Consider the following 16,660-nt stretch of genomic DNA (forward strand, 5'->3'; position numbering starts at 1 on the left):
CTCCAGACCCAGGACTCTCCTTTCATTTGGACTACAAGGATTATTACCGGCGACCCCGTTGAGGAATGCTGCATTTATTCCTGCTGAGCGGCTTGTTCTGTTTCTGGATTGGATCGCATCAGAGTCTGATCGGGATCCAGGTCTCATTCTGGATCTGGGACTGCATGATGCGAATTGCCATAAAGCTATTTCTCAGAAAGTCAGACTGAATTGATGCAGTCAGCCCAGTGAAGACCTGGCGACTCGTCCTGCCCTCACCTCGTGTTTCTCATCTCATTTGCAGCAAACAGAAGGCTTCAAGAAACGCTGGTTCACTCTGGACCACAGGCGCCTCATGTACTTCAAAGATCCGCTGGTATGGCTTCTTCACGTGTACCTGAACGCACCGCCGCTTCTTCACGTGTACCTGAACGCACCGGCGCTTCTTCACGTGTACCTGAACGCACCGCCGCTTCTTCACGTGTACCTGAACGCACCACCGGTTCTTCACGTGTACCTGAACGCACCGGCGCTTCTTCACGTGTACCTGAACGCACCGCCGCTTCTTCACGTGTACCTGAACGCACCGGCGCTTCTTCACGTGTACCTGAACGTACCGCCGCTTCTTCACGTGTACCTGAACGCACCAGAGCTGCTCCACTGCATCCTGATGTCAGATCAGATCTATGAACTTACCTGAGCAGTAACCTCATCATACATGTAGCATTCGTTAGCGTGACCCTATTAGCACAAACACGCTAGGTTAGCTCATAATGGTGCTCAGAATCTGAGCATTTGAAGCATGAGTCCTTGTTTCCGGGTGACATCTAAGTCTCTCCTGAAGGTTCGGCGAAATACGGAAAGCAAAGCTCGACGATCTCAGCTTCGGGATGATGAAAGGATTTAATGAAGCGGTGCAATAATTATAGGTCCGACTTACCCCGAGAGTTAAACAGGAAGAGAAGGGAACATCAAAGGAAGAGGAAGTCGAGTGAAGTCGGGCCGGGATTATGTGGAAGTGGCTCAAAGCAAGGCCCGTTTTATTATTTGGATTAAAAGTAAATTATTCGTGTTTTAGATGTTTAACTTTGCAGATTCATCTGAAGCTAACGCAAATGTTAGCTCAAAAGCTAAGTAGCAATCAATACATCAATGGAAGGAACATTAACCTGTTGATCGGCCAATCATTTCCAGCGCAAATCAATTTCATCTTGGAGGAATGAGAGTTTGCTGCTGGAAACATCCCATGAGAGTGTCATCAAATGAATAATTAATAGATCAATCATCTTGATTGATTGATCAATCATCTTGATTGATTGATCAATCAGCTTCTTGCACGATGTATAACGGACACTTCCGCGTCTCTGCCTGCAGGACGCCTTCGCCAAAGGCGAGGTCTTCCTCGGGAACCGGGACCACGATTACAACGTCTTCGCCAACTTGCCCGAAGGCACCCACTGCAACGGTGCCTGGCAACATGGCATCACCATAGAAACGCCTGACCGCAACTACCTGTTTACCTGCGAGACGGAGAGCGAGCAACAGGATTGGCTGAAGCACTTCAACGACGTCCTGGGCGCTCAGATGTCGCCTCAGGATTACTCGAGTAAGAACGTTGAGTATTTAGCTGGTTAGCTTTCATCTTCATTGATGCATGCTAACAAGCACAACAGATGCTAACGTAAGCTAATCGTTTGGGCTAATCAGATCAAATGATAATGAATAGATGAGTTTTTCCTGACTCTGAACTCGGATTTGTTTTCCAGTGGAAGCGTTGCTCAAGCGGAAGCCTTGATGGGCCGCGCCCTGAGAGCCCGCCTTCCTGTCCTCTCGGCCAATCAGGAATCTGACTCCAGACCCATCAGCATCCATTCGCCCCTCATATACGGTCGAGCTGGAGCATATTAATACCCGAAAACTGTATTGAGCTGGATGAATAAAAATCTGAATCTGAAAAAAAAATGTTCCCATTAAATTCTGAGAGCGATCCGGATACAAAAACACTTCCCGACACGACGACTCTCATCGGATCGACTTCAGCCTGAAGGCCGTCGATAATCCCGCCCATCGCACCAGGATTCTCATTGGCTTAAACTTTCGCCGTGATGGATAATTATGGGATGGCAGCTGCGAGCCGCAGGCGGCGCTGATCCGGTGAAGCCACGTCGGTTCGCGCTGTGGATACTTTTAGATCCGATCGCCATCTTTATTCCGTGAAATTTTCTTACGGATATTGAAACCTTTATTGATCTGTCAAATCCTGCTCCATCAGGGCCTCGTGTTTTAGCGCCTGACCCCTGATCTTACGGTGAACCGTGCTCCGAATTCCGCCACCAGCTTGGTTGTGATCCGGCTCCTGGATTGGCGATTGTCGGGTTGTGGGTGGGGCTAGCATGAACGACCTGATGAACGTCACACGTGGAGTTAGAGGAGACGACGCACATTATTTTTCCCCATCCAAGCATTTATTGATCAATGACATCAAATCATCTTCAAGGTCAAAGGTGGAGGTCGGCTGGGCCTCTACTTGATCTTGATGCCGATGATCTTGGCGTCCCCGCTGACCTCGAAGTACTTGTACTTGACGTCGCCCAGGCGGTTGGGGAAGTTCACCATGCTGCCGTCGGGAAGCTTGATGTAAAACTGCTCGTTGTTCAGGTAGACGTGAAACTGAGGAGGAAACGGTTTTTACGTTTACACGTCGATCCGCCGTCGGCCCCGCCCGGCGAGCGCCGCACGCACCTTGCATTCCTCCCCGCGCGAGAACGGGAAGTTCCCGTCCCGGTGCTCGTCGCCCCAGCAGCCGCCGGACATGGAGTTGAAGACGACGGTGTTGACGTCGGCGCCGTAGTCGAAGCGGGGGTTGAAGTGCATCGCGATGTTGTCGGAATCGTGGCCGATGTTGATGGCGAAGCTGCAGCGGCGGAAGGAACGCAGAGGTCAAAGGTCATCCTAAGGCTCTCTACGGTCCACTGTGCAAACGGATAGAACCTAAACACGCTGCAGCTAAAGACATCAACAGGAGAAGGAGGTCGGGGTCAGAGGTCACGGGACGTGTTTAACGATCAATGAAACGCCGTAACATGGCGCTGCTCGGTCTCGTCCCGCTCGGACAAGCGCCGTCCGAACCAGAGACCACCGGAACCGTCTCTTACGAGGTGCAGTCGTCCTTCGGCTTGACGCGGATCTTGAACTCCTGCCCCTCCTTGAACGCCATGTCCGTGACTTTCTACGGAGAGAAACGACGAAGAGTTACGAGAGAAAGAGGGGCGGGTCCGTCCTGTGACATCATCGCATCTCGGAGAGGCCGCTTTCACACAACGACAGTAAAAATTCCTCCAGAACTCCTGGCCTTCCACTTTAGGACCGCTAGAAACAAGCAGGGAGAACTGATGATGATGATGATGATGAAGATGGCGGCCGTCCTTATCGTGACGGTTGATGATCAACCAGGGTGAGGCTGTAAACGCACTGAATCAGGAAGGCGCCGTGTTTGTCCGTTAATGGTCCGTCACGGAGAGACAGTAAAGCCATAAAGAGACAAAGACACGCCCCCCCACACACACACACACACACACAGGGACGCGCCGCTCAAAGGGCCTGGTTTATTATCAACCCACACAGGTGAGTCGTTAGAGTAAAGTCTGGACCGATTATTACAGAGGAGAGATGAAGGAAAGTCTCTCGTGGGAACGTTTGGTATTTAGGCCGACCGACGACGTGAACACTAATATTTAGACGTAAAGGAAACGGCATCAACAGACGGAGAGAATAACGCTAACCCTGACGCCGAGAATAAACGCTGCCGCGGCAGATCCTCCGTTTGACCTTCAGATCAAAGCTTCATCCAACTGGGGGGATTGTTTTAGGTGCAGGAAGTCGAGCAGTCTCACACGAACGTCTTCACGCAGGTGTAAGAACGAGGCGTGTCACGCCACTCACCATCTCCGCCGTCTTCAGTGGGTTGAGCCTGGAGTGACGCAGACCTGCGGCCAGGTGAGGGTCTATATAACCAGGAAGTGAGTGACGTACAGGTGGATATCATGACCCTAAATAGAAAGTAGGTGTGAATATAAATGGATGTTTGTCTTTCTACAGTGTACGTACCCAGGATGTACCCCCCCGACCTCACGCCTAAAGTCAACTGGCTTAGGCCCCCCCACCTACCTAAAATGAAGGAATAAAAAAGGCTCAGATTCACATGATTTAAAAACAACAATCATATAAAAGCTTCTTGTTGTTGTTTACAGTTGAGATTAAACAGATATGTGCTAATAAACTTTGTTATATTCAACTCTTCGTGCCTCCTAAATGACTTTAATTATTCCACCGCCGTTTGTTAGCGGAACCCGCTCATTTACCTCCTGTCCAGATGGTGGCGCTGTGACACCAGTCCGCCCAACACTAACAGGAGCAGCGAAGAAGAAACAGACCGGAAGCTCGTCATCATCTTGAATGGGCGTCGTTTTTAAAGCTTGTTAGCGGTTGTTGTCTAGGAGCTCTGCTTGCTAGCAGGTAAACAATGAACGGATCACGTGTGTTCCGGTGACGAACCGACCGCGAGAGCGAAGCGCGGCTCGTACAGGTGAGACGCGAGCACGGAAAACGGTGTTTATTCGGTAACTGCGTTTAACTTTCGGTCCTAGTTAGCCTAGCTGTTAGCTTCTGAGCCGAAAGTCTTTCTTGTTCTTCATACGTGATTTCTGTTTGATCGCGTTACGATGATGGTGCCCCGCCCCCCCCCGCAGGTTCACGCTAGCTCTTTGACGTGAAGCTGAGATTAAAATGGACAGTCTTGACTTCTCAGAAGATGAAATCAGAGATCAGCTCGCCATCCTGGGCTACCAGAACATCCCCGAGCACAGACTGCGTGAATTCAAGCGAGGTTCGAACCTTTCCCGTTCCCGTTCCCGTTCCTCCAGCCTTCTCGCTCCAACGTCACGTTTCATTCTTCATTCTTTGTGTGATGTCAGATCTCGATGAACTGATCCGACGTGGAAAAGGGAACGGAATGACCTCGACCTTCCAGAGAATCTCCTCCAAATCTGCAACAGTCGTGATGCGTCCGAGTCCTCCTGCGTACATCAAAGAGAAAGGTCTGCAGGAGAACGTTGTAACGCACCGCATTTACGTGCGTTGGGCTTTGTTGGGCTTTGAACTCTGTATTTTCTCCACAGTTTGTCAGACCGGCTTTGAAGACTCCGCTCGAGGGTTTTTCTTACATGGAGGACGCGCAGGCAGCGACAGACTCCTCAGTGTAGGGATGTGAATGTGAAGAAGCGGCTCGGATGCCAGTCACACGTCTGATTGTTCTTTCTGTCGGCGCAGGTGCGTCCGAACGGAGACTCGTACGCTCGGCACTCTGTAGCTCCAAAGCTCCCTCTGCCCCCAGGAGCCCCCGGCAGGCTCCAGGTGGAGCCGGACCCCGACGACACGCTCCCCCCTCCACTCTCCGACAGCTGCGCCTCCACCCCCGACACCCAGGGGAGGCGTTTCATCAGGAGAAAAGTGCTGAGGTGCTTTTAATGAGGCCGTTAGACACGGGAGCTTCATTCAATATAAACTGCAGTCGGTGACTTTTCTCTTCCTCGTACAGAAAACGCGATGGAGAATCTCTCGTATGCGACGAATCAGTCTACAGTGAAGAATCAGGTAACGCACGCTAAGACGCTCCCAGGGTTAGCCTCATCGTCCTGATGAGTCGGGTGTTATAACAGGATAATAAAGGTTAGAAACTACAAAAAGTGTAGGAAGTGCTTCATGAACTTCTATAGAACTTTACCGAACCAGGAGTCTGATGTAAAAACACAATATCAGGTTAGAAGAGGCCAAAAAGCTGCAAGGATGGGAACCAGTTAGCAACAGAGGAAGGGCGGAGGGGCGTAGTCCCTTCAGCCGCCAGCAGGCGGAGCCATTTCACCTTCGGTCAGGACAGGCTGAAGCTCCTGGACGGGAGCTTAATCCTCTTAGCTCTTCCTGAAACTCTCGGCCTGCACGGATCACACATCGGGTTCGACATGTACGACCCCCGGTGGGACGACGAGAGCTCTGGAAACTCCTCCGTGAGGTCTGGTGGAGAGGAAGAGGAAGAGGAGCAGGTGGAGCTGGAGCGGCTGCTCGGAGAGGAAGAGGAAGAGGAGCAGGTGGAGCTGGAGCGGCTGCTCGGAGAGGAAGGCTCCATCCAGGTGGAGGAAGAGGACGATGAAGAAGTCTGCAGCAGTCCAGCTCTGAGCCTGATGACCTCCGGCTACGGCACCATCAGGCCGGAGGAGCCGGAGGAGCCGGAGGGAGGAGACGACGGAAAGGAGCACAGCGTGACGGAGTTCGATCAGGACAGCCGGGGAGATCTGTCCGAGACGCAAGGCGGCGAGGAAGACGATGACGAAGAGCAGCATTCCCTTTGCGGCCTCGGCGGGTTTGACGGCAAACCGACGGAGGCTTGTCACCTGCGTGTTTACGCTGACTGTGGAGTCGATGACATCACAGGTGAGAAAGTAGGAGCAGACGGAGGCCCGGAGGAGGAGGAGGAAGAGGAAGAGGAGGAGACATTAGAACGAATGACGTCTGGAAATGGAGCGATTGATCCAGCATCCGACGAACGGCGCAGCGCCGTAGGTGGAGGCCCGATTGTGTTGGGTGAGGAGGAGCAGTCGGCAGGAGGAGGTGCTGCAGAGGAGCGAGGGGAGGCGTCAAGTTCATCGACTGCAGGGAGGATTTCAGCCGGATGGCGTACGAGCAGATGAGCGGCGGGGGGGAAGGAAACCTCCGACCGGGGAAGGGTAGACGCTTTCCAGGCTGAAGCTCCGCCCCCTTTATGATGTTCCTGCTTTTAAAACCTGATACTTCTGAGTTCACAGAGGCGGGTCGGGAGCGGCGTCCCCGTTGGTCTTATTTCAACGTGCTTCAAGCGTGATTAGAAGTAATCAATACAGCGATTAGCTCAGCGCTAACCCCGGCGTTCATCCGGAGAGAAATCGATGATCCTTTTCTCTGCAGACACGACGAGCGTTCTGGAGGAACGCCTGGAGGAGCTTCGTCTGTCCCCCTCAGACCGGCGGGACCTCGAGACGGAGGACGAAGACATGACGGGAGACAGCGACGAGGCGGAGGGGACGTCCACGGTCACCTTGGAGACACGGGGGACGGGCGTGGTGGGTGATGTAGTCCGAGGACGACGGACGTCTTTAACTGTGACCAGAAATCATTCGTCTTCTCTTTTTGGACAGACCGGAGCTCGTCGAGACAAAGCCAAGTCCTGTAAGTCTCCGGGGACAACCGCCCCCCCTTAATCATTCAACTGTGATTGGTTCTGATCGGTTCTGTTTCTGCTCCAGTCATCAGGCCGGTGATCCAAACCACCAAGAAGACGGACCCAGTGGCCAAGTAAGAGAGACAGGAAGTGGCGCGTATGAAATACAAGACCGGGGAGCCCCGGATGGATTTGCTTTCCTCCCGGGACACTTTGACCCGGGACACTTTGACCCGGTTTTTGTTTTCCCGTCGCGTTGCAGATATTTCCAGTACAAGCAGTTCTGGGAAATGTTCAAGCTTCCGGGCGAGACGGACAGAAGAGCTCTCCGTCTGGAGGTGAAGGTACGACGGAGGATTCATTCATTCATTCATTCATTCATTCATTCATTCATTCTGGTGTTCAGTGCTTTACTATATTCATTTCTCCTCAACTGTTTTCAGGAACGCCTGGAATACCAGCCTCCTCTGGTGAGGAGTCGCTCCCTTCGGTGTTTGGGAATTTAAAACATTTCATTTGTGAAAGCTAAACGTTATTTTCTGTCTTTGATCATTCGTGCTTTGATCTGTTTTGTCGTGTCGCAGCCGAAGCCTCGGCGAGTCTTCGTTCCCAACTCGTACGTCGTGCCGACGGAGAAGAAGCGCTCGGCGCTCCGCTGGCAGATCAGGAACGATTTGGCCGGCGGCCTTCTCCCGTGCAACTTCAGCTACCATCATTTTTATTAACCGAATAAAGCTTTGCTTTTTATTTTTAAGCCTTCTGTGTTATTTTGTGTTTTCTTTGGGAGTCAGACTTGAAGGAGAGAAGATGAAAGCGTCTCTGATGATGATGATGATGATGAGGATGGAATGTCTGATACACGATTACATGGATTACCTTTAATATGTGACAAATCTGTTGAGGAAAGATCCTAATTTAGAATTTTTACTTTATAAATCTGTAAAAAATAAAAGTCTGAAGATAAATCTGATTTAATCCGGTTAAATAATTCCCGGTCGGATTCTTTAGTATTTTCAGGAATCGGTTTCAGACTAAGGCAAAGCACGCTCCTCCTCCAGCCCCTCATGAATATTCAGGCCTGACGTCCTGCCCCTCCTGCAGGCGCTGGGCTCTGTCAGGGGGGAGACCGACAGGTGGACCGAGTCTGGACCCCGTCTAATCTGGGAATAAGAGACTTTCAGCGTCTTCCTCAGCTCTGGGACAACCATGGCTCCGTCCCGGATCGGTCGAGAGTCTCTGCTGGTGATTTTACTTCATGTGGTGCTGATCTGCTCGGCTCAGGTGAGAACGCTGCTTCCCCTCACCTGGGGAGGGAACGCCGTTTCATCGCCGCTAGAAATACGTTTCCATCTGAACTAGTTGCATAAGTTTCAGTCAAAGTGTAATTTATTTTCTGACTCGTTTTCATATCTGTCTTAGTTTATTCTCCCTTTAGTTGATGCTTTTTCCTATTTATGTCTTTGAAGCTGTTACCATGGTGACACACTTTAATGTCCTTTGGTTAAAGCTCACATTTTCTACAGGCTTTAAACGCATCACAGGTTTAATTACTCGTTGCTGTTCAAGTGACCTTTGACCTCTCATCACCCCGAACAAAGAGGCTCTGTGCGAGCTCCATCCCGACCGCCACCAGCAGCACGGGACGGTGTTCCGGGATGGAGTTCAGTCAGGAATGGTTTTCCGTCTGTTTTGCAGAGAGGCCCGGTCGGCCCACGAGGCGCCGCGGGGCCGCCCGGAGCAGCCGGCGTGCCGGGCGTGGACGGAATAGACGTGAGTAAAGCTTCAACGTTTTCAGAGGGGGGTCGGCGCCGTGGAGTCCAGTGATGTCAGATTAATAATCTGTTTGCACCGGATTGTAGGCAGCGTCCATAAATGCACCAAAACGTTCTTCAGCTTTGTTTTCCTGAACCGTCGACTCTAAATAAACTTAAAATTTAAAATCGATATTTCAAGTTCTGGATTAAGGCTCTAGACTGGGAGGAGCAGAGGTTGCTAACGGAGACGGAAGCGCTCTGCAAACGGAAGCATCATCTGAACTTTGTGTCTCCAGGGCGACCGTGGAGAAGATGCCACGTGGCCCGGAGGACCGGTGAGCGCTTCAACGTCTCCGACCCGCAGAAGGGACGCTGGCAAATCAGCCGCTAACGCTAACGTGAGCTAACTTCTGATTCCAGGGCCCTGACGGCGAGAACGGCAGAGACGGCGCTCCTGGAGCGGCGGGCCTTCCAGGCGCAGACGTAAGTGGGGCACCGTGTTGACATGGCGGGCGGGGGCGGGGGCTCGGGCACAGACGGGCTCTGGTTGTGGCCGGTTCCACTTTAAGCTGCAACAAGAGGACGTATTGAACTCTGTCGGAGCGGAGCTGCTCAGGGAGCAGTTTGTCTTGGCTCCCGCTGAATGAATCGTTCCTGGAGGAACAGGGGGCTGTTTGTGCCCCCGAGCTGCAGCAGAGGGGCGCACGCTGCCGGCGGGTCAGAATGGACTCAGTGTGTTCCGGTCTCAGGCCGGCCCGGCAGACGGGACCCAAGACCACTGGAACCGAGAGGAAGGTGGAGCAGCATTAGCTTAGCGCTGCTCGAACCTGATGACATCACAGAAGCATGGCGGGAGATCAGTTTACGCCTGCAGTCATAGATGAGGATGATGAGGATGATGAGGATGCCGTTACTTATGGATGAGGCGGTTGAGGGGAGGAGCTCAAGAATGGGGGAGAGCCACACCCCTTCCTGCTACCAGACTCGGGTTTGCAAACAGCAAAGTCGATCCACACGTTTGAAAAGAGCGTTCACCTTTTGTGCGTTGATTTTCATAGAAATGCATTTCTCATTTAGATTCATGAGAAATACATTATTTAAAAAACAAGCCTGTTCCCAGTTTCTCAGAGTAAAAGTTATTTCATGTCCCCGTCGCTGAGTTGGAAGGACATGGACATGGAACGTTTGAACGTTTGACAAGTCTCATCCAAGACGCTTCCTCACTCTGAAAGAGCAAAAACACAAGATGTGTTGTGTTTGTGTTGTGTTTGCAGGGACCTGTTGGACCTCCTGGAGATCCAGGTGCACCGGGCTCAATGGGACCAAAGGTATGTCCATTGTCACATTCCCATTGACTTTCTCATGAAATGGCGGCTAATTGTAAATCAATGTATGAATATTGTTCTCATTATCTGTTCCTGTCGGTTCTCAGGGAGATCCGGGTCCTCGTGGGTCTTCTGGAGAACCGGTAATTGAACCGAATGTAGCTCTCTGGACAAAACACCTCATTTAATTAACCTGTTATTATCATGGTTTTGATGACAACAAAGCGCGGGATGCTAGCATATGATCTTTAGCTCCTCCCTATCAACCTACAATCCTGTAGAGTTAATGCGTATGCAGATGATACTCTTCTATACACACAGAATTAAATCAAACCATTTGAGCTTTAATTGAACTGATTTGTTTCTCTCTCAAAGGGCGTCGTAACTGCCGGCCTCGATGTGAGTCCCTAACATATTGATTTGATTGATTGATTGATTTTAAACTTTAATGCAGCAGATTGTTCACCAGAAGTTCGTTTTGTCTCTGTGGACAGGGTATTCCCGGTACAGATGGACTCCCAGGTGAACTGGGCAAAGTTGGACCACCTGTGAGTGCCGTTATTATTTTGATTATCATGCAAGTAAATACTCTAAGAAATTCTATTTAGAGATTAAAGCCTATTTACGCGGACTCTGCCTTCACAGGGAGCCAGAGGAAGGGGAGGTCAAGTGGGTCTTCCTGGTTCTCCTGGGCCGCGGGTAAATATCCACTGCTGCTAAAGGCTAACAGAGCTAACGGGTTGTGTGGGATGGAGGTGACGTGGCAGAGTTTAAATTAAAACGGGTCTGTGCTTAAAGTTCTGCTCAGCTCACACGATGTTCTTCTTCCAGGGTCCTGCAGGCGTGTATCAGGGCGAGGACCTGGTGAGTTTGACCCCACTGGGGTTCATTTACAGCCACGGTGTCTGAAAGAGGGTCAATAACTGCCCCTGGAAACAGGCCCCTCCTAAAATAACCGAGTGGGTCAAAATAATGACTTAGTACCTCCAAATAACAAGTGCTATTTCAAACTACTGACTTGGTAGCTCAGATTAATGAGATGTCAGATTAATGACTCATTATCTCTGAGTGAAGCTCCAGCATTGAATCAGCAGGTTTCCAAATCTTCATGTGATTGACAAATAAATTCAAATGAACTCGTTCACAGATTTATTTAAAACAACAGAACAAAGCATAATATCTTTCTACTGGCTCAAGGGGTCACTTTCAGTGGAGCCCCCTGGTGGCAGGGCTCTGCCATGACCTCAAATGGGTTGCTCTGTTTTTCAGTGTCCCAACGCATGCCCCTCTGGTCTGAACGGACATCCTGGTCTTCCTGGCATGAAAGTAAGCCGCATCTCAATCTCATCAATATTTCCATTAAATGAAATGCTTTTTTTTTTTAAAGACACCTTTAACTTGTTCCTGCCTGCAGGGCCACAAGGGGGTTAAGGGTGAATCTGGTGAGCCTGGCAGACAAGGACATAAGGTAGCATCGTCTACGGTCTATAGTCGCTCTTCGTTAGTCCTGCATTAAACTGAAACGTCCTCTCTCAGGGTGAGGAGGGCGAACAAGGACCGCGGGGCGAAGTCGGAGTCCAAGGACTGCCAGTAAAATATTCTACCTCTCTATAAAAGCTTCCTCAACATAGAGCTGGTGTCAAACGTCTTAACGTGGGACATCTGTCTTCTGTTTCTCTCTCCACCCGGTTACGGGTGATTTCAGGGCCCCGGTGGGATAAGAGGCCTCCCAGGAATAATGAGCTCCAAAGGCGACAGGGTAAGGGGTCAATGCGTGATGCATCAAATCGTAGGAGACGAGTCACGCGTCCGCCGGCTGGATTTAAAGCCCAGCGGTCGAGTCTCACGTGGCTTTAACAAAATATCACAAACAGGGAGCTCGTGGGAAATTTGGTGATGTGGGTCCTCGGGGCGTCCAGGGAAACCCGGTGAGTATTCCCGTTTGCCTCGTGTCTCCTGACTCCACCTGGTCTTTACATAATGCTGATGCCATTTTTGTCAGGGTGACCCGGGCCAACGAGGAGCTATAGGTGAGCCCGGTCCGGTGGGCACACAGGTAATCGTCCACATCGCATTCTCTGTCCACTCGTTTTCTCCTCGTTCCATTGATTTATTTAATCTAAGACGTAAATATAACCTCTTCTTTGTTCCTTTATAGGCGGATCGGGGTCCTCCTGGAATCAGAGGGGTACCGGGACCAAAAGGGGAGCCGGTGAGCATTGCTTCATCTGATCAATCAATCTCCTCGGCTTCGTTGGTACGATGAGTTTCGGGTAAACTCTCATCTCTCTTCAACAGGGGCTCCCCGGCCCAGATGCTCGTGAGGGGATTCCGGGTCTGCCTGCATCCAAGGTGCTGATTCTAGATAGCGAGTCTGGATTAGTGGATTTCTCTTTAATGAATCCTGGCGTGTGATTTGCGTTGATCTCAGGGTCTCACTGGTAAAAGCGGGGCTCCAGGTGATGCCGGTCCACAGGGACTTCCTGTAAGTGTGACCTTTGACCTGAAAAGTGTGCCTGATCGTTTTCATCTTGTGCTTTGGAGCTCACCGTGTCGTTTTCTCCACACAGGGTTTACCCGGCGCCTACGGCCAGAAGGGAGGCGGTGGTCCGAAGGTACGATCAGGACTATCGGTGACTGTTTACCGCCACCGGCTTCAGGTGTTCATTCCTTCATAAGGTGAACTCTTTCACGTCACCAGGGTGTCTCAGGTGATCCAGGTGTTGTGGGACTGATGGGGGCTCCTGGGAAACAAGTGAGTCCAACGCACAGTTGTGTAACAATGAATTTGATTGATTGTGAGTCTAAACTACTTTTCCAGCGCCCTGATGTCTGATTCGTCCCCAGGGCGAGCGAGGGGAGCAGGGAGAGGTGGGACCAGGTGGACCCAGAGGAGGATCAGTGAGTCGTCTGCATATACGGTTAACTTAAAGCTGCAGGAATAGCGATAAGGGGCGGGGAAGGTGCATGATAAACCCACTGAGGGTTTTCTCTCCTCTCACTTTCTAGGGCGAACGAGGACCGAGAGGGAATGGCGGGCCTTCGGGAGCGCCAGGGTCTCGGGTAAGACCAGAATCTCGGGACCACCTCACCAGAGACTGTAAACAAATGTATCATCGGCGCACAAAAGGTGGACGGTGACAGAGTCCTGGACCAGGAAAACCCGAATCTGGATCATCATTAGTCTGGTAGCTGTTCAAGATAAACCACTCCACTGATGGTTTTCTTCAGGATCCAGATCAGGACGTTTAGAAGATAAATCAGTTTCAGCTCCAATCTGATCTCCGGTCAGTCTGGATCAGTATTATCTGTGATCCCGTACATGTAAACATTCTGGATCCAGCAGATCCAGGATATGAACTGCATCCAGATGCGTTGGCGTTACCTATGAGGCTTTTAGCCGTACCCTAAATGGAATCCATCTGTGATCCAGTCCTTCCATCCTAAACCACGAAATGAACTCTCGTAGTTTATCTTTTTTCTTGGATCCACATGAAACCGGATTCCTTCCTAAACTTTGACTCTATCAGCAAACAGATCAAACTCCAAATCAAACGATCGCTGATCTCCTCCGATCCTACACTTGTTATCCAACAGGAGGATCAGCGGCCAGCGTAAACTTGTATCTGGAATATGAAGCTGTAGGTAAAGTGTCGGGTCTTCAAGAATCATTCGCTGCAGTTAAATCCGTGATCATCGGCATGAATGAACCGTTGTTGCAGAAATACGAACGCCGTCGGGGCTTTTCTGCAGCTCAGGGGGATTCAGGGCAGGAAAGAAAGCTGAGAAGCCCTGAAAGAGGGCTCTGTTCCCAGGAATGTCGCCTCGCCGTACACCGCATCCAGAACCAGGACCAGAAACAGGAGGGGGTCTTCAGAACCGTCCGGCCTCCCTGGGATAGTTTTAGCTTCTCTGTGAATGTGGTCGGGTTAAGGTGCGGGAGGGAACGCCTCCAAACTTCACACAGTCTGTCTTGTGTTAAAGTTCTAAGAGTGTGTGTGTGTGTGTGTGCGTGCGTGTGTGTGTTCAAACAGGGAAGCATAGGGGATCCGGGCTTTCCTGGACTTCCTGGTCCTGCTGGTTACCGTGGCCAGAAGGGCGACAGGGTAAGGACAGACGATACGAGACACGACAGGGACGGTACGAACCAGCCAATCAGCTGGCTGGGCGTGTCCATGTGCCTTTGTTCTTCCTGCATTTCTATATATATTTACTTTAAATCCATGAATCCACGCCGAATGTAAGCTGAGTCCGACACTAATGAAGTCTACCAAAGATAGAGGAGTGTCATCTGCAAAGAGCCTTCAGTTGTTTGGTTAATGATGATTCTGCGTTTGGTTCTCAGGGTGCCGTCGGTCTCGACGGTCCCGGCGGAGACCAGGTATGTTAGAACAACATTTAAAACGGCATCATGGATCACAGCGTTGAGTCGGAGCGCATAAATCCGTCATGTTCCGTTGTTTCAGGGATCTGCTGGCTCCGAAGGAACGGCAGGGGAGCGAGGAGACCAGGTGAGTGGCCGACCAATGAAAGCACGAGGATGAAAAGGAAGTCGGGGAAAATCTGAAGGTTTCGTTTTTACTTTCCTCTCACAGGGTGACTCGGGAGAACCCGGAGAGAAAGGATCGGTACGTTCTCAAAAACATCAACGAATCCTTTCTCAGGAGAACAAATCGGATTTGTTGCCCCGCCTCTCACTTCTTTCCTGAGTTACAGACCTGTATCTTGTAGCCATGGTAACTGTTAGCATCCACATGCTGCTGTTGACTGCAGACAGGTCCGCCAGGTGAGACAGGAAATAAAGGACCCGAGGGCAGCCGAGGACAGCAGGGCAAAGAGGGCAAGCCGGGTCAAGCGGGGCCACGAGGAATGCAGGGGGACATGGGGCTACCGGGTCTGCTCGGGCCGCAGGGCGCCGCGGTGAGACGCTTCTCTCCCTTTCATCAGTGTGACTGATTAACCTGTTACCTAGGAGACGCGTGTGGATTTTACGTAACATGTCAGGATGAGAGAATCCAATGCTTTACCTTCTGTGTTTGTTCAGGGAAAATCTCCGGTGGATTCTCACATCAAACAAGTCTGCATGAGGGTGATGCAAGGTAAAAGGGGCGGAGCCATCAGCCCTCCAAATCACGTATCATTCCTCTTGTGAACTTCAAACATGTCGTCCTCCACAGAGCAGCTGGCCCAGCTAGCAGCTAGCCTGAGCCGGCCCGAGTCCGGCATCGCCGGGCTGCCCGGCCCACCCGGCCCCCCTGGATCTCCAGGTGCCACCGGAGAGAACGGGTTCCCTGGGCACACGGGCTCACGAGGACTGCCCGGTCTGAAGGGTCCACCTGGGCTAATGGGCCGCAAAGGACTCAAAGGTGAGACTGGGATCAGGAACCTCCTGGAGTCCTGCGGGGACACGGGATGACGATGTTTCCCCTCTGCAGGTGACCCGGGGGACAAAGGGGACAGAGGCCCCACAGAGAGAGGAGCTAAAGGGGCACCCGGGGCGCCCGGTCTGCCGGGTAAATAAGTTGAAACTAAACTAAAGTGTCTTTTATTTTGAAAGGGTAACGCCAGACGAGTTCCGTTCTTGCTTTCAGGCGAACCTGGTCGACCGGATTACGGCAAACACGGCCGAGACGGCGCAAGGGGCCCCCGCGGCGTGTCCGGTGCTCCCGGCGTTCCCGGGGCCCCCGGGCCCCCCGGTCCAAACGGATACTGCGAGTCGTCACAGTGCGTCCTGCCCATGGTGGCGGCGCCGGTCTCTGCGAAGGAGTCCGGGATGAAGGGTCCGGCTGAGATGTGAGGAGGGTCCGGACGGGAAAACAGAGACTGGAGGACAGAAGAAGTCCTGGAACAAAGACTTGTCTTTGGTTCTGGTTCTTTGACACTTGTTTTGGGTTTTTCTCTTTTCGTGGGTCCCATTGATCTGCGTTCATGTAAATGTGTCGATACGCTAAATTACACTGCTGGATAACGTTCATTTTGTTTGTGAGCATCTTTGTCATTGAGCCACTGAAAGCGTCCCCTGAGTTCCGTCCTCGTGTCCTCGCGTCCTCGCCTCTCTGTGATGGGACAGAGGAAACCTCTCCGGCAGCGGTACATGACTTATTTATTACAGAAGGTTCGAGTTGTACAAAGGAGGAAATAAACACGTTTTGATAACCGCTTGCATTTTTTCCTGCAGAGAAAATCTGATCCTGCGGCGGAACCAAAGCCGACCTTCCGTCTGACGTTTAGTCATTTAATTATTATAACTAAGAAGAAAAAAATCTGGTGTTAATAGAAATAAAATAAAAAAACGTCACGGAGCCTCCGTGACGTCATAACCTTTGCGTACGGAATCTGCTGGTTGGAGGACG

The 16,660-nt window shown here is 51.3% G+C and overlaps 4 protein-coding genes across 4 annotated transcripts in view; 3 read left to right on the top strand and 1 right to left on the bottom strand.

Moving 5' to 3' along the window:
• zgc:92360 (uncharacterized protein LOC436988 homolog) overlaps positions 1-1,925 on the top strand; it is a 5,957-nt gene extending 4,032 nt beyond the window's left edge. Inside the window, exons 9-11 of the mRNA XM_068750759.1 lie at positions 284-355; positions 1,354-1,585; positions 1,746-1,925. Coding sequence (XP_068606860.1) covers positions 284-355; positions 1,354-1,585; positions 1,746-1,774 — 333 coding nt within the window. The 3' untranslated portion in view covers positions 1,775-1,925. The remainder of the gene's footprint in view (positions 1-283; positions 356-1,353; positions 1,586-1,745) is intronic.
• Positions 1,926-2,439: 514 nt separating this feature from the next.
• On the bottom strand, positions 2,440-3,939 carry lgals2b (lectin, galactoside-binding, soluble, 2b). Its single transcript, XM_068751138.1, has 4 exons — positions 3,922-3,939; positions 3,135-3,208; positions 2,722-2,893; positions 2,440-2,649 (listed from the first exon to the last, which is right to left on the bottom strand). The coding sequence occupies exons 1-4, from the start codon at positions 3,922-3,924 to the stop codon at positions 2,503-2,505; spliced, it is 396 nt and encodes a 131-aa protein (XP_068607239.1). The 5' UTR covers positions 3,925-3,939; the 3' UTR covers positions 2,440-2,502.
• Positions 3,940-4,488: 549 nt separating this feature from the next.
• On the top strand, positions 4,489-7,953 carry hyls1 (HYLS1 centriolar and ciliogenesis associated). Its single transcript, XM_068751440.1, has 11 exons — positions 4,489-4,564; positions 4,728-4,864; positions 4,953-5,075; positions 5,157-5,236; positions 5,308-5,495; positions 5,576-5,631; positions 6,976-7,236; positions 7,314-7,362; positions 7,491-7,572; positions 7,672-7,698; positions 7,813-7,953. The coding sequence occupies exons 2-11, from the start codon at positions 4,765-4,767 to the stop codon at positions 7,951-7,953; spliced, it is 1,107 nt and encodes a 368-aa protein (XP_068607541.1). The 5' UTR covers positions 4,489-4,564; positions 4,728-4,764.
• Positions 7,954-8,434: 481 nt separating this feature from the next.
• Positions 8,435-16,104, top strand: col9a1a (collagen, type IX, alpha 1a). The gene is made up of 32 exons (XM_068751441.1): positions 8,435-8,509; positions 8,924-8,998; positions 9,279-9,317; positions 9,403-9,465; positions 10,257-10,310; positions 10,415-10,450; positions 10,683-10,706; positions 10,802-10,855; positions 10,953-11,006; positions 11,139-11,171; positions 11,577-11,633; positions 11,722-11,775; positions 11,844-11,897; positions 12,013-12,066; positions 12,182-12,235; positions 12,310-12,363; positions 12,466-12,519; positions 12,606-12,659; positions 12,739-12,792; positions 12,878-12,922; positions 13,009-13,062; positions 13,155-13,208; positions 13,317-13,370; positions 14,342-14,413; positions 14,653-14,688; positions 14,774-14,818; positions 14,903-14,935; positions 15,081-15,227; positions 15,352-15,406; positions 15,485-15,673; positions 15,743-15,820; positions 15,899-16,104. Exons 1-32 carry the CDS (start codon positions 8,435-8,437, stop codon positions 16,102-16,104), a joined length of 2,064 nt encoding a protein of 687 aa, XP_068607542.1.
• Positions 16,105-16,660: the final 556 nt, after the last annotated feature.

Source organism: Brachionichthys hirsutus, chromosome 17, assembly GCF_040956055.1.
Source record: "Brachionichthys hirsutus isolate HB-005 chromosome 17, CSIRO-AGI_Bhir_v1, whole genome shotgun sequence".
In the NCBI taxonomy this organism is placed as follows: Eukaryota; Metazoa; Chordata; class Actinopteri; order Lophiiformes; family Brachionichthyidae; genus Brachionichthys; species Brachionichthys hirsutus.